Source organism: Meleagris gallopavo, chromosome 3 (assembly GCF_905368555.1).
Source record: "Meleagris gallopavo chromosome 3, MGAL_WU_HG_1.1, whole genome shotgun sequence".
Lineage (NCBI taxonomy): Eukaryota > Metazoa > Chordata > Aves > Galliformes > Phasianidae > Meleagris > Meleagris gallopavo.
The window spans coordinates 53525252-53543725 of NC_139406.1; the positions used below are offsets into that span (position 1 = coordinate 53525252).

Below are 18474 nucleotides of genomic sequence, written 5' to 3' on the forward strand. Positions count from 1 at the left end.
AATAGTGATGAGAAGCGATGGCCTCAAGTTGTACCGGGGAGGTTCAAGTTGGATATTAGGAACAATTCCTTCTCAGAAAGAGCAGTGAGGCAATGGCATAGGAGACCAATGGAGTCACCATCCCTGGAGGTGTTCAAGAAACATGGAGGTGTGGCACTGAGGGGCATGGTGGGGATGGCTGATGGTTGGACTAGATGGTCTTAGAGGTCCTCTGCAACTTTAACAATTCTATTGTCTGTATATATGTACACACACACACACCCCTATATGTATGCCTATACATAAACTAAACCACACACTTACTTGGTATAAATTATAAATTATTAACCAGTATTTCCTAAAGAACTATTATTTTAAGTAATACAGAAAGTTTATAAAGAAACCATTCCACCCTGCACTGACCACACCATGCAGCACCTGGGTTTCTCTCAGCACCAGCAGAGCACTTTGCAGGTAGGACAGCCACTGTGAAGCCCACTAAGGAAACGGCATGGAGCTGTGTCAGGGGAGGGGCAGCTGGGGGTTAGGGAAAGGGTCTGCACCAGAGGGCGGTGGGCATGGCCCCAAGTACCAGAGTTGAAGGAGAGTTTGGACAATGCTCTCAGACACTGGGTTTGGATTTTGGGTGGTGCAGTGCAGAGTCAGGAGTTGGACCCAGTGATCGCTATGAGTTCATTCCAGCACAGAAGATTCTGTGGCTCTATGCCCAAACCTGGACACAGTCCAAGCACCTGGCGGAGGTTCCTGGACAGCAGGTGCTGCTCACCCACCTTAAGGCTGCAGGCGTAAGGATGAACTCTCTCTCCAATCTTTTCCAAAAAGACGCAGAGAAACTTCAACGCTTCTTCTCTGCATTCTCGAAACTGAAAGACCAAAGGTTAAGAAGGTCTGACAGCGCCCGGCTTGGCCGTGCCCGGCAGAGCAGCTCGGTGCCGACCCACCTCCTCCACGCCGAGCGAGCGGCAGACGAACGCCAGCAGGCCGCGCTCCGGAGCGAACACCAGGGAGACGTGCAGCGCTGCGGGGGAACGGATAGACGGTCGGACCTCGGCCCCCAAAGACGCCCTTCCCGCCCCACCCCCAGCCCCGGGCCTCACCCAGCGCGCCGCCGGCCGAGCAAGTGAGGCAGGCCTCGCCGAGGCCGCGCAGCAGCCCGTAGCCGCGCATGGCATCGCCGGGCTGCAGGCAGCCGTGCAGCTGCTGGAGGTACTCCTGCACGCCCCCCGCCATCCTGTCAGTGCGGACATGGGTCTGGGAGGGGCCGCCCCTCGGACTGACCCAACGCTGCCTGGGGTGGTGGGAGGGGAGGGATCTGTCATATTGTCCGGGTTGGCGCACTCTGAGGAAGGAGAACGGCGGGCAAACGCTGGGCGGATTGTTTCAATAGGGTAAGGACGTGTGGGACGCACAGTGTAGGGTTTTTATCTCTCTATAAAGTTGTCTGTAGTGACCAGCAAACATCACCCACCCGTATTCATGCAGAATGGGCCGCTCCCCCCAGCCCGCCCACAGGACACGTTTTGCCGCGAAACTTGACCAACTGAGGGCGGTACCACTCCGCGCTGAGGGGGGACGCGCCGTTCGACCCACGGCGATTAGCGGTCCGTGGGACGGCGAGCGGCCCGCACCGTGCTGCTGCCCGCACTGTGAGCCTTTGAGCAGGACAGCACCGCGATCCCGAGGGCCCAGTGGGATCACCTCCTTCCGCCTTCCCTTCTGCGGACCGAGCCCCCCCTTTCCCTATCAGGTGGGAGATCCCGCGGCCGCTGCGAGCACCCATTGGCCAGAAAGCCCGCGAGAGCGCGGCCACGTGACTCTGGCGGCGCGGGAGTTCTCCGGTCTGCGGAGTGTGGAGGTGCGCGATCGGTGCTGCGCGGGGCGTAGGGGGAACGCCGCCATTTTGGGGTTCAGCCGCCGCCAGCGCTTCTCTCCCGCGGTAGGACCGTTGTGGCAGCACTATGTCGTCTCCCGCCTCCACGCCCAGCCGCCGGCGCGGCAAGCGCGGGCGAGGCAGCAACCCGCCGACCCGTAAGTGCTGGGGGCCGGGGAGGGCGGCAGGAGGGAGGGGCGAGTCCCTGACCGCGCCGCTCGTGTTCCGCAGCGCAAGACGCCCGCTCCCCTCCCTCGCAGAGGCGCCGCCCGGACGACTCCGCTTCCACCGGAGAACTGCAGCCGCTGCCCACCTCCCCGCCCGCCGAGCAGAGCCCCCGAGCTCCCGACGCCCTCTTCTCCAGTCCGCCGCAGTTCCGCCACTCGGGTGCGTTCCCTCCGTCGGTCGGGTTGGAGCTGGGCAGCGGGAGGGTGCTGTGTACTCGTCAGTAGGGTGCCGTGTTGGTTTTAAAAGCTTTTTCTGCCTTTGCGAGGTTTTTTGTTGTTCTGTAGTAGGATTACCTTATTATTGTTAATTAACATCACCTTGCTGCTACCAAAGCACTGAAAAATGTGTTTGTTTCGACTGAAATGCTGCGTTTGGACTCTATGCTTAAGTATCAGTGTGCTTTCAAAACGCTGTCGTGCTTTAAAGTCACTTCCTACAGCTTGTGGTTTTTCAGAAGAGATCAGAAGAGGAGGTGGCAGCAGGGCGGGGGGGTGATCGTCCACCTCTGTTCTGCCCTCCTGAGGCTCCATCTAGAGTACTGTGTCTGGGTCTCGAGCACCCAGCAAAAAAAGGATGCAGAGCTGTTGGAGATGATCCAGAGGCAGGCCACAAAGATGATCAGAGGGCTGAAGCACCTCTACAAGCTTGAGAGTTGGGCTTGTTCAGCCAGGAGAAAAGAGGGCTCTGGGGATACCTCATTATGGCCTTCTAGTACTTGAGAGCAGCTTACAAGCGGGAGGGAGGCTGACTTTCTACATAGTCTGATAGTGGTAGGAGAAGGGGGAATGGCTTTAAACTAAAAGAGAGGAGATTTAGGTTAGATGTTAGGCAGAAATCCTTTACTCAGAGGGCAGTGAGATGCTGACACAGCTGCCCAGAGAAGCTGTGGGTGCCCCATCTCTGGAGGCTGTCAAGGCCAGGTTGGGCCCTGGGCAGCTGAGTTGGTGGGGGGCAGCCCTGCACATGGCAGGGGGTGGGACTGGGTGGGCTTCAAGGTCTCTTTCAACCCAAGCCATTCTGTGATCTCTACAAAGGAAGATGCTCAGCAGACATGTGACATCACTGCTGTTCTGGTGTTAGCAGAGCACTGGAACTGATAACTGCTGTTCGTTTGATGGCAGCAGAATTAGAAGAATGAATCAGAAATATCCAGGCAGAATCTTAGTCCTGCTTGCAGTGTAAAGCGATGGCTTGGTAGCCCTGATGAAGCACTCTCTTTGCAGCTATTCCTCTGGACTTCGATATCAGCTCACCGCTGACCTATGGCACGCCCAGCTCCCGGGTGGAAGGCACCCCGCGCAGCGGTGTGCGGGGGACACCTGTCAGGCAGCGGCCCGACCTCGGCTCTGTCCGCAAGGCCAGACAGGTTGATCTACACTCAGATGGGGTAGGTGGACGCTTCTGGTTTGTGTCTGACAGTTCCTTTCAGAGCAGCTTCCTGTATTTGTGTACATTTCATTTTTTTCTCTGCAGCAAGCTGAGGATCTGGCTGAGCAGTCCCTTGGACAAAGGCTTGTTATCTGGGGAACAGATGTTAATGTAGCCTCCTGCAAAGAAAAGTTCCAGGTAAGTTAGCAACATTTTTTTTAAATGAAAAGTTAGTTTGTCTTGCACACATTAGTTGGACTTCATACAAACTAAGAGTGTGTACATCTCAATTGAATTCATATTTTCCTGTTGTCCTTGACATCCAGAAATTTCTTCAGCGTTTCATTGATCCACTGGCAAAAGAGGATGAAGACACTGGATTGGATCTCAACCAGCCACGCTACATGCAACGACTTGAAGAGGTACTTCTAACATAGCAAAATGACATGTGTTTGGGTTTTGATTTTTTTTTTTTTTTTCTTATATGCTCTCAAGCTAAAAATTTATTCTCAAACATCTTGCAGATTAATATGGTGGGGGAACCATTTCTGAATGTAAATTGTGACCATCTAAGAGCGTTTGATGAAAATCTTTACAGGCAGCTCATCTGCTATCCTCAGGTGAAGTACTGCACTTGTTTACTGGCTATTAAGTGACTTTTTCATCTTTCTGTTTATGAACATTTTTGTTTAAATGTGGGGTTTTATTTTCTATGTTTAGCATCATTAATTCTTCATTTTATGTCTTATTTCATAGTAGTTAAAAGTTTTAGATCTTGTGATAGATATCTCCTGCACATAAAATTAGCTGTTAAACTGCATTGCACCGAGTGCTCCATCATTTCTTTTGCAACAGTTAAATAAATAAATCTGATTTAACAGTAAGTTGCCTGTTATGTAGGAAAATGCCAACTGTGTGTTTTTTTTTCTTTGACATCCCTGGCTGATCAGCGGCACTTTAAAATGTATTATGCAGAAATATTCTGTTAGGCTTGCGGCTTGTCAGTGCATGGTGGTTTTTTTCTGTTCTAAGCTTAACTGTTCCTACCAATTTTACACAGGAAGTTATCCCAACGTTTGACATGGCTGCCAATGAGATCTTTTTTGATCGCTATCCTGATTCCATATTAGAACATCAAATTCAAGTGCGGCCGTACAATGCACTGAAGACTAGGAATATGAGAAGCCTAAACCCTGAAGGTAAACTTGTAAATTGCCATGTTAGAAAACAATCTGGAGGATTTACATAAGTTGAATTCTAACACACAATTTATGTACAGACTACTGAAAACTAGACTCGTGGTCCACCCATACCAATGTCCTTCATTTTGCATAGGTCTGTTTTGGAATCAAATGCAGTAGAGTCCAAGTGGAAAACATATCTCTAAAGGAAGTCTATCTGTCATTAGCTACTACATTCTTACTTCTGCAAGAGTAGATGACTGTTTTGTATAAATACGTATATTAATATCATTATACCACATAGTTACGACAATTTTTGTTTTGTCTGTGACAAAATAGTGATATCTAACTGGATGTCCACTTCCGACTTGAAAACTAACAGGACGTAGATCTTCAAGTGTTATTTTAAATTTAAAGATTGTGATGTGATGACATAAGTATCTGTATTTTGTAGACATCGATCAACTTATCACCATCAGCGGTATGGTGATCAGGAGTTCCCAGTTAATTCCTGAGATGCAAGAAGCATTCTTTAAGTGCCAGGTTTGCGCATTCACCACAAGAGTAGAAATTGACCGTGGCAGGATTGCTGAACCATCAGTGTGCAAGAACTGTAACACAACGCACAGTATGGCTCTGATTCACAACAGATCCATGTTTTCTGACAAACAGATGGTATGTTGCACTTTGATATTGGCTAAAATGAAGCTTTTTTCCAGGTTTTGCTTCCTCTCTCCCTAATTTCATCAGGAGCATGAAAGTACACATCTAGAGAAGGAAGGTTTTGAAAACTGAGAAATATTTTTCTCCCTTTATCATATATGAAAGAATTTAGTGAGAGTGTAAGCCCATACATGGGGGAAGAAATACACTGAAAGCATTAAATGAAATGTATATACATCTTAATGTTTCTAAATGGAACTCTCTTTACTCACAGTATGCCCACTTATATCTGGACTAGATGAGCCTTTTCTATTAGCAACTTTTTAGCCATATCAATAATAATGAACAACTTTTTTGTTTTCACTGTCTTTTTTTTTTTTATTAGTAATCATTTTTGTTGTTTGAGAGGAGTTGTTTTGTTCTTGATCAGTGTTCCTAATTAAAAATGATGCGGAAAGCTGTGATAATACACGATCTTGTACACCTTGTGTACAGTTTTCTTTTTTTGACATTAAACTTGGTTTGTTTTTCCTAGATCAAACTGCAGGAATCCCCTGAAGATATGCCCGCTGGACAAACACCTCATACAGTTGCACTGTTTGCTCACAATGACCTTGTTGATAAAGTTCAACCAGGTGATAGAGTTAATGTCACAGGTAAAATTCTTTGATTGTTTGTATCTTCCTTTTTAACTGAACTGTGGTAGTTTAACTAATGAGTTTAATCCATGAGTCCAATTGCTTGTCTGGCAATTGCCAACTCCTTAAGACAAGGTAATGTGCATAAAACAAATTCTGTAAAGTAGAAATGTGTTCTGACTTGCATATTACTACCTAATATGCATATTATTTGCTTGTTTGTAGCAAATGTTTGTATTTGTTATGAGAAAGGCTTCCTTCTTTCCAGATGTTTGTGTGTCCCCTGTAGCTGTAATCTGTCATTTTCAGTCTTTTTGGGGGCATTTCAGATAATTGTGAGGCTTTGCTCAAAACTAAATTATTAGTTTATTACAACCAGAAAATGGGTTGGAAACAATTCCAAAGACTTTCAGTGAGTCATTTCACAGTTCCAGATGCATAGTTTTATGTGCCTATCTGAGATGAACCTGCAGGAGTGAACTGTTAGAAATGACAATGTGCTGGATAGGACCTGATGGGATGTACCCACAAGTGCTGAAGGAGCTGGCCAGTGTATCTGCATCTCCATTCAGTTATCGTTGAAAGGCCACGGACACTGGGGGAAGATTGCTTAGGGTCTGGATGTCACTTCTATGGCAAGGAGGAGGACCAGGACAACTACAGGCCAGTCAACATCATCTTGTCCCTAAGGAAGGTATTTAATAAACCAGGTCACTGTTTAGCTATTCAGCCACCACCTTCCTGGGATGCACGTATGGGTGTTGCCAGCAGGTCAAGGGAATTGATCCCTTCCCCTCTGCTCATCACTGGTAAGGACGCATTTGGAACGCTGGCTTTCCAATACACAAGAGACTTAAATATACTAATGTGAATCTGGTGAAGGGATGTGATTTTGAGAACTGAAGACTGTCGTATGAGGAAAGGCTGAGATAGCTAGGACTGTTAAGCCTGGAGAAGGGTCAGGGTACCTACTGTGTAGTTATATCTGCTCAGTTATGAAGACAGGGAGAGATTCTTTGCAGTGGTGCTCAATGGTAACACATGAAGAAACGGGCACTTCTTTTTCCCTTCAGGAAATTCTAATAAAGCAAAAAGAGAAGGTGTTTTTTATTAATGCATGGATGGTCAAGCCTTGGAGTAGGTTGTCTAAAGAGGCTGTGGAGTCTCTACCCTTGGAGGTTATCAGAACATGTCACAGCTGTGTCAGCCTCCTCTAGCTGATTCCAGTTTGAGACCCCAGCTAGACCAGACAATCTGCAGAGGTACCTTCTGACCTTGATGATTCTGAATTCTGTGTTTCTGAGAATGCAGGTAAGAAGGAGACAGCCTCTTAAGTAGTTTCTGCAATCAGGAGACTGATAACATAGAATAAATAGGTCTTGTGGTATTTCAAATACATCTTAAAAAAGCAGTGTCTTAAAATAACTGTACTACTGCCCTTACAGATTAGATACATTATAAACCTGTTACTAAACTTGGCACTGTACAATCAATGAACATACAGATGTTGTAGTTATGAGGTATACCAAAGAGCTTAGCTATGTAGTTATTATTACACCAAAGCAGAAAAGATAAGACACTTACGTGTATCCTGGGCTCACTTACAAAACTCCAGCAGAGTGGATCTCCAGAAGAGATCCTTTCCTACTGGTAGTCAGCTCTTAAATAGGTTTAGGAGAGGTGGAGCCAAGCTCCACCCCTTCCTGCAGCAGAGGTGAATTGCCTTCACCTGTGCTCCCATGACTGACTCATTGCTCGCCTCAGGTGATCAGACAGAGGTTCAGGCTGTGATTCAGCAGTTCCATACAGGCACTTAGCTAAAAGGTTAAGTCTGGCTTCAGAGTTTGTTGTTTTTTGTTTTGTTTTTGTTTTTTTGTACCAGGACTTCCAAAGCACCGAGCCTTCAATTTTATTGTTTCAATATTACTTATGCATTTTCATTGTTGAGAACACTTTTGACAGGAATGGTGAACATGTACTCGCAAAAGAGTAGATGCAGACAACTTAAGTGTGTTCCATCATCTTCCAGGTGACTTACTGGTAGTGGGAAATAAACTGATTAAAGTTGTTGGTTCATTTTGAATAGCTTTACTTCACAAAGGAAAAACAAAGATATCAGTTTGAGAGTTAATGTTTCTTTTATCTAATGCTGTCATTAATTGCATTTAGGTATCTACAGGGCAGTCCCAATTCGAGTTAATCCGAGGGTCAGTGTTGTGAAATCTGTCTATAAAACCCACATTGATGTCATACATTATCGCAAGACTGATTCAAAACGCCTGCATGGTGTTGATGAGGAAACGGAGCAAAAAATGTTTACAGAGGAACGTGTGGCACTTCTAAAAGAGCTATCTACCAAAGCAGACATATATGAGAGACTTTCTTCAGCACTGGCCCCAAGTATCTATGAGCATGAAGATATTAAAAAGGTAAAATGACTTCTGTATTTTGCTTGTAAAACATTTCTGAAGTGCAAGTACACTTAATTATTTGCTATAGAAATGAGACTTCAAAATATTAAACTGAAAAGAAAAAAAACAACCAAAACAATCCTGGATCTCAAGCAGTCTTAAAATTATGAACTTGTCAGGATAGAGTTGGTTATTATTGTTTTCAGGACTCAATCCAAGGGAAGATGTTGAAAAGGTAGGAAGACAGCAGAACTGGGAAAACAAACCACAGTCAATAGTGGTGTCTCAAGGTATAATAAGGGACTGCAACTCTTTTAAACTGACATATTTTTCTTCATAGACATGTGCATTATCAGAGTTTATGGGCTGCTGAGATTGCAAGCAGTTTAAATTCAAGGCAACAATTTTCTCCTGATATGGACATACTGTCTTTTCTATTTTTTATTATCTCCTTATAAAAGTAATACAGTGTATCAGGTGTATGCTGCTAGGTATAATTGAGGAAAGCTAGGGAACCTTCACTGAGGGACATTGTTCACAGCAACATTCCAGACTTCTTTCTTTAATACTTGCAAGTGCCTGAGAACTAATATGAATAAGTTGTTCCGTGCCTTTATTGTAAGGTTTCTGTGCTGAAAGAAATTTCAATAATTCTAGCTTACTCATAAGCTTAAAAGCCTATGTTTATACTAAAAATTTCAATACTTTTCAGTGTTAGATATTAATTGCTTCTGTTTCCTTGCTAATGCTGTAGTTGTAGACTTTCTTTGGGAAGTAGAAAGGAGAAAATACTGGCAAATTCCAAATAAATAAAAGCCTTAAACACTTAATTTATGTGCATCTAAAGAACTTCGTGTTATTTTGTGAATATCTTCTTAAAAGAAAATGCTTGATTTTTGTCTTGAATAAAAAGCAGTTTGTTTATTTTTTTGATGCTACAGGAGAGGTAATAATACTGTGGTCCTAGATTAAGTATAGCCTCAGCGTAAGTAATAGTCTGTTCTGGCCTTCCAATTATCTGCAGAATTGGCTACTGAAATTGGAAGCTGTGTTGTCCCTAGCAGTATAACTGTATGTTTGTAATTAACTTGAAGATATCTAAAAAGGAAGAACCCTTTCTTTACAATGAAAGCTTTCTTTCTTATCAGTTATTTTTAGCCATTTCAGTTCGATAGATAGTTGAATGCAACAGTTCATTTGGCTCTGTTAACTATACAGGAGCTGATATTTTGACTTTAAAGAGCATGTTTGGTTTTTTTACAGGGTATTCTACTTCAGCTCTTTGGAGGATCAAGAAAGGATTTCACTCACACAGGAAGAGGCAACTTCCGTGCAGAGATCAACATTCTTCTCTGCGGTGATCCTGGCACTAGTAAATCCCAGCTGCTCCAGTATGTGTATAACCTGGTTCCTCGAGGCCAGTATACCTCTGGGAAAGGCTCAAGTGCAGTTGGTCTTACTGCATATGTGATGAAGGATCCAGAAACTCGGCAGCTGGTTCTTCAGACGGGCGCTTTAGTACTCAGTGATAATGGAATTTGCTGCATTGATGAGTTTGATAAAATGAATGAAAGCACAAGATCAGTGCTTCATGAAGTAATGGAACAACAGACTCTCTCCATTGCAAAGGTTGGTGTCTGCTTAATTCCAAGTTGCTCTAAGCATCAGCTCAGGGCAGATGAAGCCAAGAAGTTACCAGAACCAGGCTTCGTACTTTCCTAGTATTGTCAGTGGATCAATCCTAAATTATGTAATATCTTGTTCTTATGTACATATGGCTATCCTTGCATAAACTATTATTTCCAGATGCTTTTCTTCTTGCTTTACCCTAGAAGTCTTCTGCAATGAATTTTTTGATTATGAAACCCATTAAATAACACTGATCTTAGGAAGGTTCTGAATCCAGAACTGCTTTTTCATTTTAACAGGCTGGAATCATTTGTCAACTGAACGCCCGAACATCTATTCTAGCAGCAGCTAACCCTATAGAATCACAATGGAATCCAAAAAAGACTACTATTGAAAACATACAGCTTCCTCACACACTGTTATCAAGGTACTGAACACCTCCTCACATATCTCATTTTTTTACGTGTTGTGAGAAAGATTCAGTATGGCAGAATCAGAATTGCAACTTCTGCATGAGTGGAGAACTGCCTTCTAGCATATTCATCTTGAACAGAAGATCTGATTAAATCTGTAGATATTTATTTTTGTTTTTGTTGTATTCTTTTGTTGGCTTTTTTTTTTTTTTTTCCTTCCCCCTTTGTATCAGGATCATCCTCCAGAGGAGTTACCCTGAAGCTTACAGTAGTTGGTAACTTGAACGGAAACCCAGCATGATTTTCATAACCCTGTATAAGTTTGAAGTGAAACACTGATGATTAGGGAACTTGCACTGGATGTGGCGTACTCTATAAAGTTCTGTGCCTGCTTGTTTTCATCCTGTGAAATTCAGTCAGGGAGGGGGCAGAGGTAGCCTTGCACAGTGGCTGTTAAAACAGCATTTAGCGTCTGCTGATGTAAAATTAAACTGTGTATATTACGTACTATAACTGTGAGGAGATCCTACACTAATTTAAAGTGTGTGGATGGTATGCTGGATATTCTGAGAACACCATTTATAGTTTAGAATTCAATGAAAGGTCACTGACAGTAACAGGTAAGTACCTTAGTGGGGATATACTGAAGGAAACTAGGTTTGAGCATGTCTCGTTTCTGCCATTTATTGGATTTAAGCTTTTGAAAATACACGACTGGCTAGCTATAGAAAATTATTATTTGCAGTTATCTACAATGTTACCTACTGTTTGCAAAACTATTATGAAACTTTTTTTTTTTAAATTTAGGTATAAACTCCAGATATTTTGTATTTATTTTAAATGCATATACATCTATATGCATGTAGTGAATAGCTATGCACTCTGATTGCTGCTGCTTTCCAGGGCTATAGCTCTTACAGTAAGTTTGTCCTTTGTTATTTGTTTAAAACTCCCGAATAAAAAAGACTGTCAGCTTTGAACTGAATTTCACAGAATGTATCTTGTCTTCAAAGTGCATATGTTGAAAGCAAATCTAAACTGATCTGAGGGTTGGACTTGATCTCTCCAGGTCTTCCACCAGCTGCGTTTAAAAGAGTTTGAGGAAAAATACTTTCAGTTTAAAAGCACCTTCCATTTATAGTAGCATCTCCTAATTCTAATTGTGAAGTGGAAAAACCATAAAAGAAGCGACTCTAAATTGCAAGAAAGTATACACGCTCATATTTGATTCTTATCCCATTCAGATTTGACTTGATCTTTTTAATGTTGGACCCACGTGATGAAGCGTATGACAGGCGTCTTGCTCGCCACTTAGTTTCACTGTACTATCAAAGTGAAGAAAGGCTGGAGGAGGAGTACATGGACATGGCAGTACTGAGGGATTACATTGCCTTTGCTCGTGGTTATATAAATCCCAGGTTAAGTGAGGAAGCAAGCCAAGCCCTTATTGAGGTAAAGTAACTGCTGTTGAGAATGTTCCAAGTCTTTGTTGACTTCTCAGAAAGGGCAAGATGCTCAACTATTTCTGTTTCCTACCTATCAAAACCTCTAAAAATCACAAGCTTTTAAAAGGAAAGAGGGAAGTACTATGAAAGTAATTCTGTATGTAATCCTGAGGTAACTTTTTGAGGCATTGGCTTGATTTTATCATGTTTGAAGCATGTGGCTTTCCACAGTTGCTGATAGATGGGGATAAAAAAGACTTGTAAATTAGGGCAGTAACGGGATTTACTGAAATAGTTAATGCCTGTCTTGTTTTCAGGCATATGTGGACATGAGGAAGATTGGAAGTGGCAGGGGAATGGTTTCTGCATATCCTCGGCAACTCGAATCTCTGATCCGACTGGCAGAAGCCCATGCTAAAGTACGCTTTTCTGAGAAAGTTGAAACCGTTGATGTAGAAGAAGCAAAACGCCTCCATCGGGAAGCTCTGAAGCAGTCTGCTACTGACCCAAGGACTGGCATTGTGGACATATCCATCCTCACTACAGGTTTGTGTTTTTGTAGGGATAAAACAGATGTTTTGGGGCTTTCGTCACTTTTTAAATGTAATTTAACCTGTCCTCTCTAACTTAGTACTACAAGGTGATTATTTTCTTGTTAAAAGGAATGAGCGCAACCGCTCGTAAGCGGAAAGAGGAGTTGGCTCAAGCCTTGAAGAAGCTTATCCAGTCCAAGGGTAAAACACCAGCTTTGAAGTATCAGCAGCTTTTTGAGGATCTCCGGCACAGTCTGACACAGTAAGCTTCCTGCTTTTTTGTTTCCTCCTTTTTTTTACAGTTTCATTAATATAAAAGCATTGTATTTTTACAGATCAACATAAACTCTGCCTCAAATTGCATTGTTAATTTGACTGGAAAGCCAGTTCCACTGTGTAAGCTTTGATTTCTGAATCTTTGTCACTTTGGAAGGCAGGAAAAAAACAACTCAGCTATGGGGTTTCTAAATTGCAGAACATATTCAAATTTATGGGAAGGGAAGGAACCTTGATAAGAGAAGTGATAAGAAATAAAGTATTTTGGTTGGTTTTGTTTGTTTCCCTCCATCTTTACTTGATTTTTCTCTTCTCTTTTAGGCTGTCACTAAAGAGATGTTTGAGGAAGCACTTCGTGCCTTGGCTGATGATGACTTCTTGACTGTGACTGGAAAAACTGTTAGATTGCTGTAAGGATTGTCATTCCTCGCAAGCCAGCTGTGGCTTTTACTTTGTCTTCTGTACAGTGCTGCCAGCTTGCAAGATCTTCAAGTTTTGGGACTATCATTTGCTGTAAGTGCCAATTAATCTCTTGTGCTGATAGAGTAGTAACCATTATGAAGGTCCAAAACGCTTTGAGCAATGCTATTTACATTTGAGAAAATGTAATTACTAGTATTTTATTGCTGTGTTTTTATGTTTTGTAGAACATGCTAATATCACTGTATGCGTTTCCAATGAAATTGTAAAAATTCATCATAAATGACTGATAAATGCAGTTGGACTTTGCTGTTATCTGTAATAAAGTTATTTGATTTAAAAGCCTACATGCATATCTTGTGATAAACAGTTTTCAATCTAGAATTTCTGATTTCTGCTAGAAAGCTTTGAGAGCATGAAAGTTGGTGGGGATTTTTTTTTATTTTTTTGTTTTTTTTTTAAACCTAACTTGTGTACTTTTGTGCTAGTATCTGCAAGATTAAAAGAAAAAGACAAGTATCTTCTACTTGAAACTGAAGTTTCTTAATGTAATCTTAATTATGACTGGCTAAATTAAGATACCACAAGGCATTACAGTAAGGATAGGTAAGTCCTGAAAGAACAAGGTTACAGTATTGCGTGGCTGGAGAATCTTCTGTTTTGGCTGGGTAGATATATATATGCACTCAGCCATTGTATGTCAATCATGGCTACAGTTCAAACAGCTGAACTAACAGAAGAGTTGTCTTAATTTACTTCAGTGCAGACAGCACTATGCTCATCTCAACTGCTTGCTTAACTATTTCAGGTTAAAAGGGTTGAAATAAGTACTCCTGCGCTATACCACTGCTTCCAACAGAGATCACGTGAATTTATATGATTTGAAAAGGGGCACCTTACAACCTAACTTTTCTTGCTACTGGTTTGTTAGGAGCAAAATACAGTTTGCTTCACTGTAGCTGAACTTTCAAGGATTTGCTTTCAGTGCAAAGGAGCAACTTTGTTTCTATCCAAGTTAAAAATGTAATGGATGTCAGAAGTGTCAATTTAATAAAATTCCAAACTCCTTTAAATGCTGGAGTCAGATTCTCTAATGTCATCTGGTCTTATGGGATCTTATTTCATTTTCTGCCATTTTACTAGCTATGTATTTTACTTCAAAAGTATTCTCTTATGCCTTCTGATTTCTCTTACGTAACATACCTTTATTTTAGTCGCCTTTTACATGAGACTGAGTTCTAAACAGTTCTCACTTAAGTTTGAAAGCTATGACATGCATAATTTATATTACTTAATCCATAAAATACTACACAACTTTACAAACCTTTCTATTTAGTACTTCCCTTTGTCAGTCGAAACAGCACACTGTGACATTTTATTAATTATGCTTCCTAGTTCTTGAATGTTTTTTTTCTTTTAGAGACATGCACAAACAAAGCCCAGAGATTCTAATATAGTAATGCATCTGGCTTACAGCATCAATGTACTCAAGTTAAAATTGCTTGCCAGTATGGAAACTGTTCCTGTGGAACACAAACTGAGCTGTTTATCTGATTCCAAATGTAAATTGAATTGTTTATCCACAAAATGAAGTCTTCTAGGAAATGGAAGAAAGGAATAAATAGTTCTGTGTAAACCAGATTTCAGCTCCTTTCAGAAGTCTGTTCATCTTTATTTAAAAAAAAAAAAAAAAAAAAAAAAACTAATCAAGTGACTCTTAAAGCTTGTAGGTAGTAGTTAACAGAACTCATTTTCAGGGTTAGTTGAATTTGTTTTAATTAGCAAGGAGAGCAAGTGCCACTTCATAGTTAGGTAGACACTGAATGGAAATGCTTGTAAATGGTCTTGGTTAGGGAAAAACTGATTTCCAAATCTGAAACACTCCCATAACATGAAATGTACAGAAAGCACAAGGAAGATTTAAATCATTTGCTTAGCAAATTTGTGAATATTTTCTTTACTCTATGCAATAAATATATCCTAAGTTGCTGCTTTATTTATCCTGTGCTGTTAACAGTTAAACTCATTTAAACCCAAGTCATTTGAAGATTTGAATGTACAACTGGGGAAAACAGCATGCCCCAAATTTGATATTCTTAACGTTAGAAACATCTTCTGTACATCCTACAGAAATGTAAAAAAGTAGTAAGCCTGTTGGCAGAAATGATCTGTAATAAACAATGACCTCTAAAAGTGGTTTAGATGATGTACACGGGCATACTTTTCTTTTTCTAGCACACAAAGCAGTCACCAATTATTCTAAGAAAGTAAAAACTAATACAGATGAGACTAAAAAAAAAAATGTTGCTTGTTACCACTACTAGTGGTTACAAAGTGGGTACTTTATTTCCCTGCTGTCGCAGACTTAAATGGGAAGTGACTTGGATCCTAGACATGACCTGTTTTGTTTAGTGCTTCAAAAGAGCAAGTGATGTAAAGTCCTAAGTGAGCATGACCTGTCAAGATTATCCCCCACCCTTCACACTAGAGATAATGTATTCCTTAAGACTCTGTTCTTATCAGCTTCATCACGCTTCAGTCTGAATTTTGGCAGTCAGTCTGGAATTCTAGTTCTGTTTTCTTAGAAGGCATTTAAACTTCCAGGATTATCACAGGGAAAAAAAAGAAAGACTACTGAAGACTACATGCTAAATAGCTGGTCAGAGAAATGGTTCTAGTCTAACTTGTGGAATATGTTTTTGTAACATCATTACCTTAGAGCTGCTGTTTAATTTACTATCTGGATACATGCTGGACTGAAGGAAGTAATCATTTTGCAGTTGTTTGTTTCTGACTGCTAGACCATATGTGATCTTGTAACAATACACACAAAGATGACTTAGCACAGGATTCATCATTCATAAGGTAAACAGACAGTCAATATGGAAGCTGTCATCCAATTCTCAGTTTGTATGCCTGCTTTATAAACACCAGCTTGAAATATTTAGTGCTCAAAACCAAAAAGCCACTTATTTAAAATTGTAAGGTTTAAGGAGTAAGTCTATAGAATAAGCACAGCCTGGTTCTCCTTCCAACTGGTATATTTAGACTTAATACTATGAAAAAATACCTCAATAGTCACAGAAACTGAGCAGAAAATCTATTGATATAATTTTTATTACATATATTACTGTGCAGCTACTCATCAGGATCCCACTGATCCTGTCACTGTTAAAAGCAATCGCCCCGTGACCCTTTTTAGTAGATTCCCTCAAGTAATTTACATGACTGTCGTGGTTTTATGACTTTTGGTTATTGGTATTCCACATCAAAACATCATGTGGTGCACTGAGAGTTAAAGAGTTAATGCTCCAGGTCTGGGTACCTGTCCCAGAAGAGAAGAAGAACTACACACTGCATCTCCCAGAGGGCTGTTTGCTGTTCTGTTACCATTTCCACTTGGAGGAAAAGATAAAAACCGTTTGTAGATCACAAGACCCTCCCTCTTCTTTCCTACCATCTGGCTCATCTCTGTTGCCGGTGCTGTATTGCTCTAGCTTGCTTACAGTAAGGCTTTTGATTTTTGGATGCTCTCTCATTTTATTTATTAGCTAAAATTTTAATTATATTGTATTATATTATAGTGTGTTACTACAGAATCACAGAATGGCGCGGGTTGGAAAGGACCTCAAGGATCATGGATCTCCAACCCCCCCAAACAGGCAGGGCCACCAACCTCCACATGTAATACCAGACCAGGCTGCCCAGGCTCACATCCAACTCAGCCTTGAACACCTCCAGGGGTGGGGCATCCACAACCTCTCTGGGCAGCCTGTTCCAGCACCTCACCACTCTCATAGTAAAGGGCTTCTCCCTGACATCCAACCTAAACCTTCCCTCCTTCAATTTAAAAACATTTTCCCCTGTCCTGCTGTTATCTACCCTTCCAAAGAGTTGACTCCCCTCCTGTTTATAGGCTCCCTGTAGGTAATGAAATGCTGCAATGAGGTCACCCCGCAGCCTTCTTTTCTCCAAGCTGAACAAGCTCAGCTCCCTCAGCCTGTCTTCGTAGGGGAGGTGCTCCAGCCCCCTGATCATCTTTGTGGCCCTCCTCTGGACCCTCTCCAACAGCTCCCTGTCTTTCTTGTACTGGGGACTCCAGACCTGGACACAGTACTCCAGATGGGGCCTTATGAGGGCAGAGTAGAGAAGGACAGTCACCTTGTCCCTGCTGGCCACCCCCTTTTGATGGAGCCCAGGATACCATTTGCTTTCCGAGCTGCAAGAGCACACTGCTGGCTCACGTTCAGTTTTTCATCCATCAGGATCCCAAGGTCCTTCTCTGCAGGGCTACTATCAAGGACTGCTCCTTCCAGTCTGTATATATGCCTGAGATTCTTCCAGCCCAAATGCAAAACCTTGCACTTTCCTGTGTTGCTGTGAACGTAATGATGTTCACCTGGGCCCAGCTTTCAAGTCTGTTGAGGTCCCACTGAATGGCATCCCTTCCTTCCACCGTGTCAACCGCACCACTCAGCTTGGTGTCATCAGCAAACTTGCTGAAAGTGCATTAAATTCCATCATTGATGTCACTGACAAAGATGTTAAAGAGCAGATATAGAGGTGAGACTCACCGGCCTGTAGTTCCCCAGGTCATCTTGCATTCTGATATTTTATTTAGTAAATTTGTTTCTCCTCAGATTGTTGCCACTGTTTTGCTGCCCATCTCCCTACTCTTTGCCCCTTTTCCCCTTTCCTTGTGGGTCTGTAGGTCCCCCAACCCCACTAGCCACAGAACCAGCCCGTAAACCATTGACAGTGATAGATAAGCATTCCAACCAAACTGAAATCGATATAAACAATTAAGTACAAAGTGAACATCAGTAGTTCAGGAAAGCACTTTTATTTTAAAAATTTTGGTCTTCCAAAACTGGCCTGCCTTGGCTGGCTGACTGGACTCATGGCACCTGCCTGCCTGCCTTGGTTGACTGGCTGGAGTCATGGCCCTTGCTTGACTTCCTTGGCTGACTGACTGGCACCATGGCCCCCACCTACCTGCCTTTGTTGGCTGGCTGGCTTGTGTCACAGTTCGTGTTCTGAAGTCAAGACCCCCATATTTGTAACAGTTTTCTGAGAGGTGGCCCATGACATCATAAGGCCATGACCCTCCGACCCTCAGAATGTCCCAGGACAATGAAAACTTGGCTGTCCTGTGTGAGGGGAGGCTATGGCCTGAAAGTTGCCCTCCTTGTCACCAGTGGGAATCTGCGGAGCTCCAGTTTAAGGCCATTTCTCTGTAATGTTTTCACTGTCGATTCCAATAAAGATCTGGAAGTTGTATTAAGTAAATGTGTGGACAATGTTTAGCTGGGAAGAAGGAAGGTATTCAGTTTTACTATGATACTTGGCACTGGTGAGGCCTCACATCGAGTACAGTGTTCAGTTTTAGACATCTCAAT

The 18474-nt window shown here is 42.2% G+C and overlaps 2 protein-coding genes across 2 annotated transcripts in view; one reads left to right on the plus strand and one right to left on the minus strand.

Moving 5' to 3' along the window:
* Window positions 1-1284, minus strand: part of PRKDC (protein kinase, DNA-activated, catalytic subunit) — an 80971-nt gene extending 79687 nt beyond the window's left edge. Inside the window, exons 1-3 of the mRNA XM_085221056.1 lie at window positions 1098-1284; window positions 942-1018; window positions 771-863 (exon numbers count right to left, since the gene is read on the minus strand). Coding sequence (XP_085077182.1) covers window positions 771-863; window positions 942-1018; window positions 1098-1230 — 303 coding nt within the window. The 5' untranslated portion in view covers window positions 1231-1284. The remainder of the gene's footprint in view (window positions 1-770; window positions 864-941; window positions 1019-1097) is intronic.
* Window positions 1285-1824: 540 nt separating this feature from the next.
* Window positions 1825-13422, plus strand: MCM4 (minichromosome maintenance complex component 4). Its single transcript, XM_085219974.1, has 17 exons — window positions 1825-2028; window positions 2102-2257; window positions 3322-3485; window positions 3572-3664; window positions 3793-3888; window positions 3991-4086; window positions 4527-4665; window positions 5102-5322; window positions 5846-5966; window positions 8118-8377; window positions 9623-9988; window positions 10288-10415; window positions 11646-11853; window positions 12164-12392; window positions 12509-12641; window positions 12763-12775; window positions 12977-13422. Exons 1-17 carry the CDS (start codon window positions 1959-1961, stop codon window positions 13067-13069), a joined length of 2586 nt encoding a protein of 861 aa, XP_085076100.1. The 5' UTR covers window positions 1825-1958; the 3' UTR covers window positions 13070-13422.
* Window positions 13423-18474: the final 5052 nt, after the last annotated feature.

Excerpts from the sequence above, each read along its gene's own strand:
- MCM4 (XM_085219974.1), top strand. The coding sequence starts at position 1,959 with ATGTCGTCTCCCGCCTCCACGCCCAGCCGCCGGCGCGGCAAGCGCGGG. Across the intron at positions 2,029-2,101 it reads AGGCAGCAACCCGCCGACCC|CGCAAGACGCCCGCTCCCCT; the intron begins GTAAGTGCTGGG and ends CGTGTTCCGCAG. Across the intron at positions 8,378-9,622 it reads AGCATGAAGATATTAAAAAG|GGTATTCTACTTCAGCTCTT; the intron begins GTAAAATGACTT and ends GTTTTTTTACAG.